Raw genomic sequence first — 21,405 nt, forward strand, 5'->3', positions numbered from 1 at the left:
AAAAGTAAAGTTCAAAAATGCAAAAATGAAGAATTGCACAAAAACCCAAAGATGAACCCTTCAGAATAAATGTATTAATTATAACAAGATTGGAAACAAAGGTTAAATATATTATCTGGTCAATTTTTTAAATATTAAAAACCAGTCCCTCAAAATATCCTAGATGAAAAAAATACATACCGGTAAACAAATTGTCTAAGTGACATGAAAATATAATCACCTTATCTACATGTGCTTTTACCAATGTCCCAAATATTCCACTTGTTCATGTCATGTGTGGTGTGTTTTCTTTGGTGGTACAATTCTGCTTACATGGTATTAATTTTAAAAAGTCAACTTTAAATGATTTTTAAGGGAAAAAAATAAACCAAAAATTAATTAGCAGCCTCAAAATCTCATCAGGTAATCTACACATGCATATAAGTTATTGCACAATTCAGCAAACAAGATCTGTACCAAAGACATCCTAGCCCAAAAATTGCAAAATAAATGATGAAAAAAATAGTTATATTAGTCTGAATATCTAATAATGTCGTCCGTCCATCCATACAAACATGTCTACTATATTTCACTGATCTATGTCTAGTGATTTAAGTGCACTGTGCTAATAAAAAAAGTCCTAGATCCAAAATATTAAATAATTTTCACAGATTCAGTAAATGTAGCATGAAAATCAAGTTACCAGTAGGTCATCTGTATATGCTTATAAACTTGCCTACAAAATTCCACTGCTATATATTAATAGTTTTTGTGTAATCCTAATAACATTCTTCTCAGGACAGATGGATGGATGTGTGGACATACAGATGTATGGAAATGACCCCACCAAGATGACCCCTCTTCATAGAGTGGGATCTTCTCAGGATAGATGGACAGATGTGTGGACATACAGATGTATGGAAATGACCCCACTAAGATGACCTCTCTGCATAGAGTGGGATCTTCTCAGGATAGATGGACAAATGTGTGGACATACAGATGTATGGAAATGACCCCACTAAGATGACCTCTCTGCATAGAGTGGGATCTTCTCAGGATAGATGGACAAATGTGTGGACATACAGATGTATGGAAATGACCCCACTAAGATGACCCCTCTGCAAAGAGTGGGGTCTTCTCAGGATAGATGGACAGATATGTGAACTGAAGAAGGATGTATAGAAATGATCCCTCTGCAAAGAATGGGGGGCATAAATATTTAAACAATTTCATCACTAGATCCAGTGAACCAGATTCAGTGTTTAGGCCCATTTTCAGGTTCTTTCCATGATGAAATATGTCAAACTTATTTCAGGCAACATCTCTATTAGGTCAAATTGGTCTTTTGAGATAGGAAGTTGCTTGCAGACCCATTAGCAGAGATGAGACGTTTTTTTATTTGGACTGCATGAATATGAAGCGAAGCCCTCCAAAAGTTTGAAAAGTGGTACGATAACAAGGTATAACAATTTATTGTTTTTTTGTAATCAAAATGCCCGCCAGTCTAACATTTGCATACCAGCCAAATGCAAGAGCAGATGATCATACAGTAAAACCTGTTTTGAGAGACCACTGCTATGAGAGACCACCTGTTCTGAGTGACCATGTTCTCCAAGTATCGATTTATTGATCATATAGTGTTATGACCTGTTATGAGAGACCACCTGTCATGAGAGACCTTTATGTTTTGGCAGAAGGGGTGGTCTTTCAAGACAGGATCCACTGTACTTTCTAAAGAAATTTTCATTCAAAGCTTTTGATTGCATTATATTCTTAAAACATTTCTTTCAAGGTTTCTACTTTTTCTCTATCTTTATCTCTACTTAATGGCACACCAGCATCATGTAACAATATAATGATAGTCTATATCACCAGAATACTGTCTTTTTTGGCTACATTCTGTTTATATTTTAGCTAAATTTGTTTTCATGTTTTTGCAGTTTTTATAATGGTGACCATATCTAAAAGCAGAGTAGAATCACTGGTAACAACTTTAAAGTCCTTCTTGAAGGGTTGCTTTAAGCAAAATAACTTAATACTCTGTTCAGCAGTTTTAGAGGCAGACTGCCAACATTTGCGTAAATTTCAAAACCTTTACTGCCAGTGATCTTTTGAGAAATGAGGTCAAAACTATGTTAAGCTATCTTGGAGAAGTTACTGAAAGATTTTTCTTTTCTTATTAATGGTGGCTATCTTTATTGGTGGATTAGCAATATATGTGCAAACATGAAAACCCTTTATACAAGGATCTGTAAGTCTGCTCCAATTCTGTTCAGCAATATTGCTGTAAGTTCTATAAAGGTTGTTCCTTTTTAATAATGGCAGCCATATTGGATAGCGGAGTATCATCATTCGTACAAATCTTATAGTAAAGGTGTCTGAAAAGTTTAAAATATCAAATGTTGACAGATAATGCAGAACACATGATGTATGTTGGATGCAAGGCCATACGATAAGCATATTGGGTCTTATAACCATGTGAGTTAAAAATCTGAAATCACTTTTTATAATATCAACATTTAAGCAGTAATGTTAACAGCTTCTTGCCAAAAAAATGCATCTATAATTAACTGAATAAACATTTTAATAATGGCAAATACATGAAATTTAAAGCTGTTTTTAACATGTTGTAAAGTGAATAAAGATACTCTCTTTTTACAGTCACTGTGTTGAATTCTGTGTCAGAATTATGTACACATATTACTGAGTAACTACTGCATTAAGGCATATTGGACAAAATTTAATTTACTGACACATGTTGATAAGCAAATTATTATGCAAATGGTGATTTCTTTTAAGACCATACAATACTAGCATCTGAGCACCTGGATGTACATTACAGTGGCCCCCTCTTATAAGGCCATCTATCTGCAATAGGAAAGTAGTCTTATAGGAGAAGTTGTCTTCCAAGAGAGGAATAACACCTGTGTGAGTGTGTGTTTGTGTGATTTGGATTTTTAACGCAGCTTTAACAATTTTTCAGTCATATCGCTATGATGTCTACAATGTGGCAGTTTATAGTGATGTCTAGCACTGGGGCATCATGCTGCAGACATTTAACATCATGCCCCACCCTGTCACATTATCCTGAAACCAGACCCACCAGTCCTAACACTAGCTTCTTAATGCTGAGTACCTAGCGAGGCAACTCTTAGTACCATATTTTAAAGTCTTTGGTATCACTTGGCAGGGGTTAGAACCTGCAACCCCCTACATCCACAGTATATGTTCTAACCACTAGGCCACCGGAGCAGTCACAGTTGTAAGTAATAATTGCATATCAAATAAGAAAAGCCATAACTAATTGTTTAGATAACTAAATACTTTCATTTAAAAATCAAACTGCATGTTACAGAATCAATGTGATTAAACTTATATTAATATTATTTGAAATAATTATGAATAATCATTAGCTGCAGTGCAAAACTATTTTATTAAAAAATTCAGGGTACAAACATATTGCTGTAACTTTCACTTTATTTTCTTATTGCTGCAGAAAGATGTTTGTATGAATCTGTTTTGCATCAAATTGATTGTCAGTGATCAAAGGATTCACTCCTTTCATATATTCAAATTGCTCTCAATTCTGAATTGAGAATGTCTGATGATATTCTTCACTTTTTACAACAACTTATTCCTTCAGTGGCAACTACAGATTCTTCAATCAGCTCTATTATGCTAAATGTTCTATGTTTACAAAAGAGTGAGCTTGACACATACTAGACTGATACCATTTCAAATACATTTTGAAATCAATGCAAGAGGCAATGATGGCTAACATACCATTTTCACTTAATGGCAACCAGATGTCATGCTAACTTAAACTGAACATTACGATGCTTCTAAGTTGTTAATTTGTCTCATCTTGATAATTAATGGATGTAATACTAGCCAGTAATTATCAAGGTGACAAAACCAAACATCTAAGAAACACATAGGTGCAATAAGGATAACAGGATTACCTACCTCAAGGTATGCATTAAAGCAACATACTTTATCAGATATTCATCAGATTTCCACTGATAACCACTAGAGGGATACTTTGAACCTCTTAGATGCCAATGATTTCTGGCTGTAAAACATTGGTGGCAACTGGCTGAGTGGCTATTCCAGAAAGGGACCACTCTATTAAAGTTCGTAGAAATTGCTGTACAATCAACATAAAAAAAATGCAGTTTACACTTACCAATAGACACAGATCTTTGCAGGCTAGGATATCGATCACTGCTACCTGTACACAGAATGGAAAGAGAATTAAAAAAGTATCAAGTATCCAAATCTTATATAAAAAACAATTTAGATATAATGGGTAACAAGAGGCCCAAGTGGATGTGATATCAATCACCATGCTTATTTAACTTGACAGTTAACCATTTTACTGAACATGCTTATGAAATGTTGTAACAACACAGCCCCCTGTTTATATCATGATGATCTTACATATTTTACTATTGTCTTATAAAAAAAGAGCAAAGATAAAAGCATAATTAACATGCACACCCATAACTAAACTTATCCTACATCTTGATTATAAAAACCTACTAGTAAGTTTTACTTAAATCAGATCAGAAATATACTCATAAAAGGTAACATGCTCAGCCAATCGGATGTAGAATACTGTATCAAAGCAGTCAGACTCCCATGTGCAAGAAATAGTAAAAGCAAACAACCTATCAATTGGGCGTGCTGGAGAAAATGTTAAGGTCCGGCAATTTTTATTTTGAGATTTATTATTTTATCATGACCTCAATTTGAATCAAACCTATTGTAGCATTATTTTTGTCAAAAAATTAAGGTTTATAAATTTCTTTCACGTCATTTTTTAAATACTGTTACATAAATTAAATGGTAAACTGTAACTAAATGGAAAAATTATTTAATGTCTCAATGACATCATCATGTCACACCTACAAACCTGACTCTGATGTCCAAGCAACAATTCTGATTGATGAATTTTGTTTACAATAACGAAACTTGATTTCTGCATCCCAAATGAGGAGCACAGTTCTGTTCAGCCTGAGAAAGTCATCATGAATTAATTTTCATGTTCCAGTTAAATGTGATGAGTATCTGTGACAAGGTCCATTTCTCAGTTACTGTTGTGTGCACAGTGGTGAACTGTTATGAGAATATGCATCAAGCATACATGTGGTAAAAACTAAGCTACTGTAATCTACATTTGTATCTTAAGTGCTTCTTGCTCTTGATACAAGGTCCATTATCAGATCCCTGCAGTATGATTAACTTGTTGCTGTTGCTGTTGTTGTTGTGGGGCTTAATGCCATTTTTCAGCACAAGATAGGCTATACATGGCGGCCAGTATTAATGGTGGAGGAAGAACCCGGGAAAACCCCGGAAAGAACCACCGACCCACGAAAAGCTACAGGCAAGCTTTCTCACATACCCACATTGGCTGAATCCGAGACTCGAACCACCGCAGACAGATGGCAGTGATCCATAATGGCGAGCGCTTTAGACCACTCGGACACTTGGGGCCCGGATTAACTTGTAAAAATATGCTACATGCTCCACATAAACTGTCTCTGTGTTTCATCACAAGGGATGAACATTAAGTGTTCTACTCTACTCTCTTAAGTTGGATCCTGTCACAGAGGTCATTATCACATACTGTATAAACTTGCTTATAAGTCAAGTGCAAACAACTAAGACATTGATCTGCCATCACACAAAGTGTCAGTAGATCAGGGTCTGTGGTGTTTGTTCTACACACAATATGCCAAACTTATTGCATAGACCCCAACCTGACAGCATATTATGTGATGGCTGATCTGAGCCAGAACAGTATGCACTCAAATTTGTCTTATAAGCGAGTAAAGATGGTATCACTGACCGCTGGAGTTGAAATTGATATATGTTGCATGTTGAACTGATGATCAATGTCTTGATTCAAAAATCTTGACCTTGAATTGTGACTGAAAGAGCACTGAGCATGTCACAGAATTTATATTTGTATCTTTATAATAATTCAGGCAATTCCACCAAGGAGTTTAGGAAAAATGAGGAAATAAAATTTTTACCTAAACGTTAACATAAATTTTCTATGACTGTGACTTTGACCCCAAGATCAAAGTGGTAAGTGAACATGTCACTGAATAATTTGTCTTAGCTACATAACAACATATCTAAAGAATGATGTTAATCCAGGTAAGGGCTTAAAAAATATCAGCAAATGGAAAAAAAACTAATCAGGACATTAATTTTCTATGACTGTGACCTTATAATAATAATAATAATAAATAATAATGACCTTATTTAAAGAGGGTAACACAATTAGCTAAAAACTAATCTACCTTGAGGCCCTCATACAAAGGAATTTATTTATTTAAGCTGCATCTCTGAAGCCACTGGATATATTGGGTTTGGAAGAAGGAAATAGAGTGGGCATTTCTAATCTCAGCTGGAATACTATTCCAGAGCAGAGTTCCAGAGTATTGGAAACTTTTTTTAAATAACTCCTTATTTGGTTTGGGAATTTTATACTGTTTGGTAGACATGGATCGCAGGTGGGGAGTATTACCAGGTAGCCTATACTGGAATAGTGATTGTAAATATTCAGGAGCACTATTCTGAGATATCCTGTACATTAATTTGGCTTTTCTCAAACAGATTCGGTCTTTAATAGGTAATATTTTTAACCTACCAGCTAAACTTTCCTTGCTTTCTTTCTGGATTGATATTAGCCCAAATGCTCTTTTTTGAAGATGTGCCAGCTTTGCTATGTTTTTATCATTTGAATTACCCCATACTGTACTACAGTAGTCCAAATAGGGTTGTATGTAACTGTTATAAAATAGTTTCCTGTGCCTTTCAGGGAGAAAATGTCTTATCCTACTGAGAAGCCATAAACTTGAATTGACTTTTTTACTGGTATGTTTGATATGTTCAGTCCATGATAGGTTATTATCTACCAGAACACCAAGTAGCCTATCATGACAGACTATTTGCAGATTTGTATCCTTCCATGTCAGACATAGTTCATCACTATCAAGATCTGTCCTTCTTTGCCGTGTTGAGATAAGTAATATTTTAGATTTGCCAGTATTTACCACCATGCCATTACATGTGCACCAGTTTTCCAGTTTGTTTAGTGCATTCTGTAAAGAAATTTCGAGCTCATGCTTTGTGTTTTGGATGTCTGACAATGTTGTGTCATCTGCATAGAGATCTGTAGATGATATTGAGTCTCTTAGTAAAAGTGGTAGGTCATTAATAAATAAAATGAATAGTAGTGGACCTAGAATTGAGCCTTGTGGTACTCCATATCTAATTGTTTCAAGTTCAGACAGAACATTATTTATGTAAACATGTTGTGTTCTCTCATTTAAGTATGAAGTAAACCATCTAATTGTTCTTTCATCACACTGGTAGATTTTCAGTTTCTTCAAAAGGATTTCATGATCCACCATGTCAAAAGCTTTCCTGAAATCTACAAATACAGTTCCTATTATTCTACCTTGGTCAAGTGCTTGAAGCCATTTATCAGTTAGGGAGATCAAGGCAGTCTCACAGGAATGGTTCTGTCTAAAGCCTGATTGATTAGGGTGTAACAGCAAGTGTTTGGTTAAATATGACATGAATGAGTCATGGACATGTTTTTCAATCAATTTTGACAAGTTTGGTAGTATTGAAATTGGTCGGTAGTTATCAGCATCATCCTTAGAACCAGATTTGTGAATAGGAGTTACTTTTGCAGTTTTCCATATTTTGGGGACAGATGAGGTTGCAATACTTAAATTAATTATGAATGTTATGCTATCTACAATAGCAATGGCAGAAGATTTAATGAGTCGTGGACCAATCTGATCAAGTCCTGTAGCTTTCTTGGTATCAAGTTCACTGAGACATTTTTTAACAAAGTTTTTTGACACTGGTGGGATAGAGAAAAATACCTCCTTTGAGATTTTACTGCTGCAGAACTTTTTCAGTTCATTAAAGTTGTTTTCTATCACTGGCTCTTTTAACTTTGTGGTAATGTTGATGAAAAAATCATTGAAAACATTTGCAATGTCAGTTTCATCAGTGACTACGGTGTCATTTACCAGAAGTGAGTGAATTTTATTTGTCTGTTTTTTGTGCGTTCCTCCAGTGAGTTCATTGAAGACTTTCCAAATGGAGTTTGTGTTGCTCTTTTTGTTTTCAAGCAATGATTGATAATAAGTTTTTTTTAGCTTTTTTGATCATACTTGTTATTTTATTTCTCCATACTTTATATTGTGCATGGTTTTCCCTAGCCTTGAATTTGTCTCGTGTTTTCATAGCATCTAGGATTTCAGTAGTAAGCCAATTAGGTTGAATATCAGTCTTTACTCGATGTACTTTCAGTGGTGCATGCTTAGATACTACATCCATAAATAAGTCAGTCCACACCTTGACCCCAAGATCAAAGAGGCAAGCATGTATGCCACAAAATTAACTTTCTTAGATTCAAATGATTCATGCCAAGTATGAAGGGAATGTTATCAAGAGGTTTAGGATATTAGCAAATGAAAATACTTTAATCAAACCCTTCAAGCAAATTTTCTATGAAAGGGATCTTGATCCTGTGGAACAAGGAGCGATCAAATATGTCACAGAATTAACCGTGGAAGCTTCATAATGATTCATGCCAATAGGATGAGAACTGATCAAGAGGATTAGGAAATATTTGCAAACGTAAGCTCGAGAAATATGATGGTTTTTGAAATGTCCTATAAAGGAAATCTACTGAAAGATGGCACTTATATATAGAGTACCGGCATATAAACCTGATCCTTGTTTATCCACATCTCATTATTTGAATGCTACTTCCAGGACCAAATCTGTACTGTCTTTGGAAGAGCTGATTAATTTGATTAATTTATGTTCACTGGGGGTGGGGGGTGGGGGGGTTGGGGGGATAGATAAAACTACTTTGATTAACATGGTTTCACTGTACAAACCTGCATTTTCCCGTCTTCTCCTCCTTTTCTTGTAGAGTCGATACAGCAGGGTTACAATGATCATCAAAATCAGGAAACCAAACACCCCAAACACTGTCACCAACACAATTTTCAGTGACTGCTCATATTCTTGTGTTTGTTCAGTCTTTGAAATCATTATGTTTTCTGAAAGGACAGAGCAATTTACAAGTAGCTTCATTTGAAGGAAACAGTTCTTTCTGAATGGAAATAAAAGTACTCTAATTTCTATTAAAAAAGTATATATCTATACACATATATATATATATATTTGTATGTTCAACACTGGCCCAAATATCCTTGTGATGCACTGAATCAAAGTTCATTTTAAAATCCACTTCCAATAACAACACCAACCTTCATAAAATAAAGTAATTTTTCATATAAATGAGAACAGGGAAGTCAAGAACTTTTCTGTTCAACTTCCTTGTCAAAGTAAAGGTAATTGTTGATTATGGTGTTTGTATACTGAACATATATTATTTTTACTGTGAAGTGCACATGTACTATATATACTCAAGTCAAACTGCAAACAACAAAGAGCCTGATCTGTTGTAGCATACCGTGATTGCAGTTCAGGACCATGTTGTTTTGTTCAACTGATTACTCCTAACAAATTGCACAGACCTAGGTCTGCTGGTGCATGATGCGATGGCAGATCTGGGTCTGTTCAGATTGAAGTTGGACTCTACTTATAAATGAGTACAGATGGTTGAGACTGCTCTCAAAATGTATGACAAATTACCACATGATCCAGCTAGATTTATTGACAGTAAAGTTTTGTGACATTTTTTTTAACTAATGGCATTCACAGGGTCTTAGGTTTGATAATAATGTAATTTACCACTGCAGACAATGGCATTCACAGGGTCTTAGGCTTGTATAATAATGTAGTTTACCACTGTAGACACTGGCATTCACAGGGTCTTAGGCTTGTATAATAATGTAGTTTACCACTGTAGACACTGGCATTCACAGGGTCTTAGGTGTGTATAATAATGTAGTTTAACACTGTAGACAATGGAAATATATTACCTGAGTTTAAGTACTATCAAAAGCTTAAGACTTGGCAGTAAATATTTTGGAATGATAATTTTTCACCCTTTTAGTACACAGGTAGAAATCATCAGCCAATCAGAACTCACCCGGGCTTATCAAAATAACTGTTGTAATTCTTCTGAGATACCCATGCATAGCTTGATGATGATGACAAGCCAATCTGTGTAAGCAAAGCTACCTGGGAATAATAAATGTTATATTCTGCCTTGACCTTTCACCTTTTGGTTCCAAACCAATCGGTGCAATTTAAATGCTTGGTTTCTGGCAGGAAGGTTCGATTAAAAATAGATGACTTAAATAGTTCCCCCAAAAAGCATTAAAAAAATCATCCAAATGATTTTTAGTCTTATTACATACAATGATAAACAACACATTCTTTTGTAATGTAAATCACTTGTAAATAGCATTGGAATGTCTTATATTCAGCATACCAGTGTTTGGATATGCCCAACTAATTGTAAATGCGAGTCTGAACATTATTCACAATATAATCATATATTATAATCATATAGGGGCCAGTTAAATTTCGTTAAAATAAATCTGATTTAACATTTTTAAAATCTGAATCTCTTTTTCTTTAATTTAAAAAAATCATGATTTTTTTCATACCCTGGTTTCTGGTACTTAAGTTACTGTGTGAAAACAATTTTTCTCCTCTCAGTCCACATGACCTTGACCTCTGACCTTTTGAGCTCAAATTCAAAAGTTGTTTTTTTCTTGCCCCAAATGCAAGCTATTGACAATATTTGATAATGGTTGATGTGGAAATCTGGTAATGGTTGATGGTGGAAATCCAAGTTATTGTGCAGAAATGAAATAGGAAAAGGACAGATGTGTAGATATATATCATTATATGATACACTCCGTCTTATGGAGGGCACACACAAATTTACAAGATTCCACTCCTCACCTACTGCAAATAATATTATGAGAGAATAATTCCCTGAACAACCTTATCCTACTAGGCAGTTCAATAAAACCCTCTAGCCCTACATCAGTGGATTGAAGGACCATAACCAGTGTTGGAAATAGATGAGAAAAGACTCAAGCAAATGTAAACTGCAGGCATGGGGACTGCAGACACACCTTAAAGTGACAAAATATACAGAGTAAAAATGTTATTCCACTAATTATGCAACGCCACAAGGCCAATATCATCAGCAGCAGAAAACCGTCAAAATCCAAGTGAGACAACCAGGTCTGCATGCCTTTTAGAATATACAAACTGTCAAGATTTAATTGAAAACAACCTCTGTTGTTTACCTGTCATTTCTGATCGCCAGCAGTAAGACATGGGAAAATAATATGTATTAAGCATTCTGATTCGATTTGACAACATTTACCCCATTTTGATGACTTTAAATGTTTGTCTCATCATTAAGCAATGCACAAGTTATATACAAAAGGGGTTTTAGCATAAAATGATCAGGTTCTGTTTGTCACTTCTAAATGGATCATCCAACACCAGAAACAAAAACAGAAAAGTAAAGAAAAGTCCTGACTTTATCTAATTTACATACTCAGACTTTGCTGGATACATCTATGTAAATTAACAAATAGTATTTAAACACAAGAGTAATCATCAGTCAGAAGGATCAACATGTCAAATTCATCATCCTTAACAACTGCAATTACAAACACTATCATAACAAAAATCACTGCTTTCAGTGAATGTTGCCAAATTATTTTTCAAATTTTTTAAATCTTACATAGTTTCATAAGTTATGAGACACTACAACTGGATGCAAGTACATGCATACAGAAACACAACAATACAGTGCATATTTTTGCCATGAAAAGCAGAGGAACAATGGCGATTAATGAAACTCATGTGGTCCTCTCTGATACATATCTGAGAAGAAACATACCATTTCCTGCCTTGGGTTTTTGTGTTGAGGAGGGCAGATCCCCAGTTCCACCTGCGCAAAAGCAAATAAAACATTAAACTAATGTGGAAAGATCATATAATAATATGTCAAAAATAAGTCTGTGTTGGTGTGTTTTGTGTTTTTTATTTGTAACATTATTTTAGTTTTAAAATTTTCTTTCTATAATATAAAGTACAGGTACTATTATGAGCTGACAGCAAGAGTATCTTAAAGGGACTGATACTCTACTTGCTGAAAAGAATTTTCAAAGATTCAAATTTTGATAATTTCTTAGTTTTAACTGCTGAGTGTTAAAACAATCTCAGATATTCTTCAGCAATAAGAGTTTCAAACTGGATGTAAGCTTGTGTGTGTGTGTGTGTGTGTGTGTGTGTAAGTAAATATAAGAAAGATTATAGCAACCATTGTCCTTTATAGACAGTTGATGTTTGTGAATGTAAAAAAAGTAAAGAAGCAGTTTTTACATTTATTTTCCTTTATAGACAGCTGATGTCCTTTATAGACAGTTGATTTGTGTACCTGTAAATGAACTTATAAAAACTGTTGCACACATAATTAAACTTAAGAATCACAACTATTGCACAGTAGTAATTTTGGATTTCATACTTTATAAGAGAGAGATAAAAATATTAGTTGTCATCTACATCAATATGAGTAAAATGAGATAGAGAGAATTTTAGTTTTAACAATTTGAGTCATACCACTACAATGTCTAGCAGTGGGCATCATGTCACAGACATGTATCATCATGTCCCACCCAGTCACACTATCATGACACCTGGCTGACCAGTCCTACCACTAACCACCTAATGCTGAGTGCCAAGCGAGGCAGCTGCTAGTGCCATTTTTATAAGTCTTGGTATAAAGCAGCTGGGGTTTGAACCCACAACCTCCTGCATTCAAGTTGGATGCTCTAATCACTTAGGCCACCAGAGCAGTGCACCAGATATACTACTGTAAGTTTAATACTGTTTTGCATACATGGCCAGTACTTCAGAAATCACAGTCAAACCTGTCCTTTGTGACAAGGTGTTCTTTATACTCAAGTGAACAAATATATCTCACCTCTACTTTTACTACTCTCACAGTAGCGATTGTAAACATTATAAGATTAAGACCAAAGTGATCTTCACCCCTTTTGTAACTAAAATGTTTTTGGCAATCCTTTATATTTACTTTAGAACATGTCATTGTTGAAAATTTAGTGTTAACTTTTTATTGGTGCTATATATCCAGCATTGTTCTGACATACCGTGAAATCACCTACCTACTTACTTGTCTAGTAACCAACATACATTTACCTACCTACTGTGACTGGGCTTAAAAAAGCATAATAAAAAGAACATTTTTTTCTATGATGTAAAATACAGGTATTATAATGAGCTGATAGCAAGAGTGTCTTAAAGGGACCAATACTCTACTTACTGAAAAGAATTTTCAAAGATTCAAATTTTGATAATTTCTTAGTTTTAACTGCTTAGTGTTAAAACAATCTCAGATATTCTTCAGCAATAAGAGTTTCAAACTGGATGTAAGCTTAGTACCATTTTCATTTAGGACAAACTAGATATCATTAGAAAACGTTTGGTAAAAAGAAACCGATACCATTTTAACCATCCATTCAGGAACAGTAGCTATAAAATTATTGTAAACCTGGACAACACAGCAGCCATATTAGGTACAAACTTGGCACCATTTGCATTAAGGACCAACTAGATATCATGCAAAGACATTTGGAGAAAACCATGTGTTAATATGATAATCAATTCTAGAATAGCAATAACAAAAATGTTGGATCAGCATCATTTAGATTCAAGACCAACTAGAAACCATAAGAGGCATTCTAGTGAAACCCCCATGTCAATAAGACTGTCCAGTTAGAATAAGTATCAATAACAAGATATCTGTCACATCTGGTCAAACTTAGTTGTATAAATTTGAAAACCCTCTGTGCCAGAATGATGTATGTCACATCTGGTCAAACTCAGTTGTATAAATTTGAAAACCCTCTATGCCAGAATGATGTATGTCACATCTGGTCAAACTCCGTTTAGCATAAGTTGTCTACATGTTTTTCTTTTATTAGTAATGGTGGCCATCTATGAAGGCAAATCTGCACCATTAGCATAAGTATGAAAGGTCTTTCCGCACCTTTCCGAAATCTGAGCCATATTATATGAGACATATGTGAGCTTATGTTGCATTAAAAGTTCAAATATACAGTAGGTATGTAAAATTAACAGTCTTATTAAAAATCAATTATTTATTTTGGTTCCAGAGTAATTAAAACTGAGTGAAGGATTACAAATACTGTGGAGTATGCTTCTATAGTTCAATTAATTTTAATCAAAATGTAACAAACCTGTATAATAAAACTTGTCTATAAAGGACACATGCACTTCAAACCTCACATTTTGTTCATTACAGACAGCTGATTGATATATGTATATATGTAAGTAAACATAAGAAAGATATTTAACAACCATTGTCCTTTATAGACAGTTGATGTTTGTGAATGTGAGATCACAGTCAAACCTGTCCTTTGTGACAAGGTGTTCTTTATACTCAAGTGAACAAATATATCTCACCTCTACTTTTACTACTCTCACAGTAGCGATTGTAAACATTATAAGATTAAGACCAAAGTGATCTTGACCCCTTCTGTAACTAAAATGTTTTTGGCAATCCTTTATATTTACTTTAGAACATGTTATTGTTGAAAATTTAGTGTTAACTTTTTATTGGTGCTATATATCCAGCATTGTTCTGACATACCGTGAAATCACCTACCTACTTACTTGCCTAGTAACCAACATACATTTACCTATCTACTGTGACTGGGCTTAAAAAAGCATAATAAAAAGAACATTTTCTTCTATGATGTAAAATACAGGTATTATAATGAGCTGATAGCAAGAGTGTCTTAAAGGGACCAATACTCTACTTGCTGAAAAGAATTTTCAAAGATTCAAAATATGATCATTTCTTAGTTTTAACTGCTGAGTGTTAAAACAATCTCAGATATTCTTCAGCAATAAGAGTTTCAAACTGGATGTAAGCTTAGTACCATTTTCATTTAGGACAAACTAGATATCATTAGAAAACGTTTGGTAAAAAGAAACCGATACCATTTTAACCATCCATTCAGGAACAGTAGCTATAAAATTACTGTAAACCTGGACAACACAGCAGCCATATTAGGTACAAACTTGGCACCATTTGCATTAAGGACCAACTAGATATCATACAAAGACATTTGGAGAAAACCATATGTTAATATCATAATCAATTCTAGAATAGCAATAACAAAAATGTTGGATCAGCATCATTTAGATTCAAGACCAACTAGAAACCATAAGAGGCATTCTAGTGAAACCCCCATGTCAATAAGACTGTCCAGTTAGAATAAGTATCAATAACAAGATATCTGTCACATCTGGTCAAATTCAGTTGTATAAATTTGAAAACCCTCTATGCCAGAATGATGTATGTCACATCTGGTCAAACTCAGTTGTATAAATTTGAAAACCCTCTATGCCAGAATGATGTATGTCACATCTGGTCAAACTCAGTTGTATAAATTTGAAAACCCTCTATGCCAGAATGATGTATGTCATATCTGTTCAAACTCCGTTTAGCATAAGTTGTCTAAATGTTTTTCTTTTATTAGTAATGGTGGCCATCTATGAAGGCAAATCTGCACCATTAGCATAAGTATGAAACATCTTTCTGCACTTTCCGAAATCTGAGCCATATTATATAAGACATATGTGAGCTTCTATTGCATTAAAAGTTCAAATATACAGTAGGTAAGTAAAATTAACAGTCTTATTAAAAATCAATTATTTATTTTGGTTCCAGAGTAATTAAAACTGAGTGAAGGATTACACATACTGTGGAGTATGCTTCTATAGTTCAATTAATTTTAATCAAAATGTAACAAACCTATATAATAAAACTTGTCTATAAAGGACACATGCACTTCAAACCTCACATTCTGTTCATTATAGACAGCTGATTGATATATGTATATATGTAAGTAAACATAAGAAAGATATTTAACAACCATTGTCCTTTATAGACAGTTGATGTTTGTGAATGTGAGATCACAGTCAAACCTGTCCTTTGTGACAAGGTGTTCTTTATACTCATGTGAACAAATATATCTCACCTCTACTTTTACTACTCTCACAGTAGCGATTGTAAACATTATGAGATTAAGACCAAAGTGATCTTGACCCCTTCTGTAACTAAAATGTTTTTGGCAATCCTTTATATTTACTTTAGAACATGTTATTGTTGAAAATTTAGTGTTAACTTTTTATTGGTGCTATATATCCAGCATTGTTCTGACATACTGTGAAATCACCTACCTACTTACTTGCCTAGTAACCAACATACATTTACCTATCTACTGTGACTGGGCTTAAAAAAGCATAATAAAAAGAACATTTTCTTCTATGATGTAAAATACAGGTATTATAATGAGCTGATAGCAAGAGTGTCTTAAAGGGACCAATACTCTACTTGCTGAAAAGAATTTTCAAAGATTCAAAATATGATCATTTCTTAGTTTTAACTGCTGAGTGTTAAAACAATCTCAGATATTCTTCAGCAATAAGAGTTTCAAACTGGATGTAAGCTTAGTACCATTTTCATTTAGGACAAACTAGATATCATTAGAAAACGTTTGGTAAAAAGAAACCGATACCATTTTAACCATCCATTCAGGAACAGTAGCTATAAAATTACTGTAAACCTGGACAACACAGCAGCCATATTAGGTACAAACTTGGCACCATTTGCATTAAGGACCAACTAGATATCATACAAAGACATTTGGAGAAAACCATATGTTAATATCATAATCAATTCTAGAATAGCAATAACAAAAATGTTGGATCAGCATCATTTAGATTCAAGACCAACTAGAAACCATAAGAGGCATTCTAGTGAAACCCCCATGTCAATAAGACTGTCCAGTTAGAATAAGTATCAATAACAAGATATCTGTCACATCTGGTCAAATTCAGTTGTATAAATTTGAAAACCCTCTATGCCAGAATGATGTATGTCACATCTGGTCAAACTCAGTTGTATAAATTTGAAAACCCTCTATGCCAGAATGATGTATGTCACATCTGGTCAAACTCAGTTGTATAAATTTGAAAACCCTCTATGCCAGAATGATGTATGTCATATCTGTTCAAACTCCGTTTAGCATAAGTTGTCTAAATGTTTTTCTTTTATTAGTAATGGTGGCCATCTATGAAGGCAAATCTGCAATATTAGCATAAGTATGAAACGTCTTTCTGCACTTTCCGAAATCTGAGCCATATTATATGAGACATATGTGAGCTTATGTTGCATTAAAAGTTCAAATATACAGTAGGTAAGTAAAATTAACAGTCTTATTAAAAATCAATTATTTATTTTGGTTCCAGAGTAATTAAAACTGAGTGAAGGATTACACATACTGTGGAGTATGCTTCTATAGTTCAATTAATTTTAACCAAATGTAACAAACCTATATAATAAAACTTGTCTATAAAGGACACATGCACTTCAAACCTCACATTCTGTTCATTATAGACAGCTGATTGATATATGTATATATGTAAGTAAACATAAGAAAGATATTTAACAACCATTGTCCTTTATAGACAGTTGATGTTTGTGAATGTGAGATCACAGTCAAACCTGTCCTTTGTGACAAGGTGTTCTTTATACTCATGTGAACAAATATATCTCACCTCTACTTTTACTACTCTCACAGTAGCGATTGTAAACATTATAAGATTAAGACCAAAGTGATCTTGACCCCTTCTGTAACTAAAATGTTTTTGGCAATCCTTTATATTTACTTTAGAACATGTTATTGTTGAAAATTTAGTGTTAACTTTTTATTGGTGCTATATATCCAGCATTGTTCTGACATACCGTGAAATCACCTACCTACTTACTTGCCTAGTAACCAACATACATTTACCTATCTACTGTGACTGGGCTTAAAAAAGCATAATAAAAAGAACATTTTCTTCTATGATGTAAAATACAGGTATTATAATGAGCTGATAGCAAGAGTGTCTTAAAGGGATCAATACTCTACTTGCTGAAAAGAATTTTCAAAGATTCAAAATATGATCATTTCTTAGTTTTAACTGCTGAGTGTTAAAACAATCTCAGATATTCTTCAGCAATAAGAGTTTCAAACTGGACGTAAGCTTAGCACCATTTTCATTTAGAACAAACTAGATATCATTAGAAAACTTTTGGTAAAAAGAAACCGATACCATTTTAACCATCCATTCAGGAACAGTAGCTATAAAATTATTGTGAACCTGGACGACACAGCAGCCATATTAGGTATAAACTTGGCACCATTTGCATTAAGAACCAACTAGATATCATACAAAGACATTTGGAGAAAACCATATGCTAATATGATAATCAATTCTAGAATAGCAATAACAAGAATGTTGTATCAGCATCATTTAGATTCAAGACCAACTAGAAACCATAAGAGGCATTCTAGTGAAACCCCATGTCAATAAGACTGTCCAGTTAGAAGAAGTATCAATAACAAGATATCTATCACATCTGGACAAACTCAGTTTATAAATGTGAAAACCCTCTATGCCAGAATGATGTATGTCACATCTGGTCAAACTCAGTTTAGCATAAGTTGTCTACATGTTTTTCTTCTCGTGGGTCGGTGGTTCTTTCCGGCGTTTTCCCGGGTTCTTCCTCCACCATTAATACTGGCCGCCATGTATAGCCTATCGCGTGCTGAAAAATGGCGTTAAACCCCACAACAACAACAACAACAACAACTACATGTTTTTCTTTTATTAGTAATGGTGGCCATCTATGAAGGCAAATCTGCACCATTAGCATAAGTATGAAAGGTCTTTCTGCACTTTCCGAAATCTGAGCCATATTATATGAGACATATGTGAGCTTATGTTGCATTAAAAGTCCAAATATACAGTAGGTATGTAAAATTAACAGTCTTATTAAAAATCAATTATTTGCTTTGGTTCCAGAGTAATTAAGACTGAGCAAAGGATTACACATACTATGGAGTATGATTCTATATTTCAATTAATTTTAATCAAAATGTAACAAACCTGTATAATAAAACTTGTCTATAAAGGACACATGCACTTCAAACCTCACATTTTGTTCATTATAGACTGCTGATTGATATATTTATATATGTAAGTAAACATAAGAAAGATATTTAACAACCATTGTCCTTTATAGACAGTTGATATTTGTGAATGTAAAAAAAGAAAAGAAACAGTTTTTACATTTATTTTCCTTTATAGACAGCGGATGTTTGTACATGTAAAGAAACATAATGACTATCGTCCTCTATAGACAGTTGACTTGTGTACCTGTAAATGAACTTGTTGTTGTTGTTGTTGTAGGGTTTAATGCCATTTTTCAGCACATGATAGGCTATACATGGTGGCCAGTATTAATGGTGGAGGAAGAACCCGGGAAACCCCCGAAAGAACCCACAACCCATAAGAAACTACTGGCAAGCTTTTTCACATACCCACATTGAATGAACTTATAAAAACTGTTGCACATGTAATTAAACTTAAGAATCACAACTATTGCACACCAGAAATTTTGGATTTCATACTTTATAAGAGAGAGATAAAAATATTAGTTGTCATCTACATCAATATGAGTAAAATGAGAGAGAGAGAGAGAGAGAGAGTGTGAGAAAAGAGAGTTGTCATATACAATCAACATGATTAAGACGGAGGATTGATTCCTTCTCTCTCACTCTCATTAATGGCTATATGTGCCTGTAACATTCTCTTTACACAAACATGTGGATGACTTTTAAAGCTTGTTCTCCCCCTCCCGTTGATAAGATGATGGAAGTTAATTTTACATTTCTCTAACATGATTTAATGATTTACACAAATAAAAAAACTTGTCAGTAGAAGCAATACCATTTTCTTTATCACCTCCTCTAACCATAAAGCAATAAAGTTCTATTTTTCAGAATGTCTGAATCCCTATCATATGCAGTACAATACAACAATGAATTAATCTAAGTGGAAACAATTTTATGGATATCATCTATCACATTTTGTTTGTATTAGTATGAACCAGTTGATAAAAGGAAGTTTGGTCTCATATTTATCTCCAATTCATTTAGTGGTTTTTACTGGATCTTGTAGAATCCTCTACTTCAGCAGTTAAAATGAAACAAAAACTAAAGAAACTGCTGTTAGTAGATCTATTTAGTGTACATTTTGCACAATCAATCTTATTATTGTTTTTATTATTATGTTATCAGAATCTACAGATGCATTCATTTCCTTATTTCTGTTGCAGTTTGCACAATTTACTTTGTTATTTATTATATGAAAGTCAGTAATATTGCACTCATTGCAGCATAAAGATAAATGTCAAAATTTTTTAAAACTAAACTGCATTCATGCCTGACTGAAGTGAAACAATATCACACAAGTTCCAATAGTTACCCCACATGAGTTCTCATGAACAATACATGTGGAGAAACATGCAGAATGCCATACATTTGTTGCAAATTTGAATCTCTAAACATCTAAGATTGTACAGGCTACCACACTGTTATTTGTTTGAGGTCAGATTAATTAGGAATAATTACCAAACTTCCATTGTTAATGATAAGACCATAATTTGAGCTGTCAAGTACAACACACCAAGTCAGATGGCTTCATGTGATAGAAATGCATCTTTCCCAAACTGAAATTGACATCATCTTCTGACCATACATTTTACAACAGTGTTTACAATGGTCACTGTCTTTATTTCTGCAAAACATCCACTGAAGCTAAGTCTTTATTAGAGAGAGACCATTTCTGCATCTAAAGGTGTGTGTGTGCGTGGATGCTTGTAAACAATTGTCTTGTTCTGATTTGTAGTACTAAAAGAACACTATCCGATTCCTTGTTTTACTTTAAACAAATTTATCTTGTGACGAATTAATAAATAAAAAATACCCCAATTGGAAGAACAATTTAGTCCCATAAATCAAATGACAATTCACTTACAGTATACATGGTGTCAGAACTGAACTAGTTCAGCTAGTTCATAGCCATGTACATGTATATTCAGCCTTGTGGCTGGGTCATTACTGTTTAAGGACTATATTTATGTGTAAATTCTGTGTTTTCTGTTATGTTATTCATTTGTTTTTCTTAACCAGAAGTGGCTGTCATCTGGAATTTAATTGTCCATATCTCAGAAAATTACTTTTCATGTTTAAACAGTAGGATAAATTTACACTGTTCAAGAGAAACTCAACAAGGTCTCAAGTCAGTAAGTTTGTTTTGATTTCTTTTATTACAAAAGATGTCGATCAGCCTTTTCTAAATAAAAAATATACAGTTGTATTAATAGTTATGTCAAATTTGATTGGCATTATATCTATTACATTATCTTCATTACAACTAGGATATGTTTACAATCAGCTAAATCAGCAGCTCTCTCAGTGAACCTCTATCGAGGAT

General features: G+C 33.8%; 1 protein-coding gene across 2 annotated transcripts in view; it reads right to left on the minus strand.

Moving 5' to 3' along the window:
- The window catches only part of LOC149788958 (uncharacterized), a 46,343-nt gene that overhangs the window by 15,096 nt on the left and 9,842 nt on the right, over window positions 1-21,405 (minus strand). For both annotated transcript variants that reach the window (XM_089975110.1, XM_089975111.1), the window contains exons 3-5: window positions 11,864-11,914; window positions 8,919-9,083; window positions 4,166-4,210 (exon numbers count right to left, since the gene is read on the minus strand). In XM_089975110.1, coding sequence (XP_089831236.1) covers window positions 4,166-4,210; window positions 8,919-9,083; window positions 11,864-11,914 — 261 coding nt within the window. The remainder of the gene's footprint in view (window positions 1-4,165; window positions 4,211-8,918; window positions 9,084-11,863; window positions 11,915-21,405) is intronic.

The sequence above is a fragment of the Sinohyriopsis cumingii genome, chromosome 11, assembly GCF_028554795.1.
Source record: "Sinohyriopsis cumingii isolate HCF-2022 chromosome 11, ASM2855479v2, whole genome shotgun sequence".
NCBI classification, from domain to species: Eukaryota; Metazoa; Mollusca; class Bivalvia; order Unionida; family Unionidae; genus Sinohyriopsis; species Sinohyriopsis cumingii.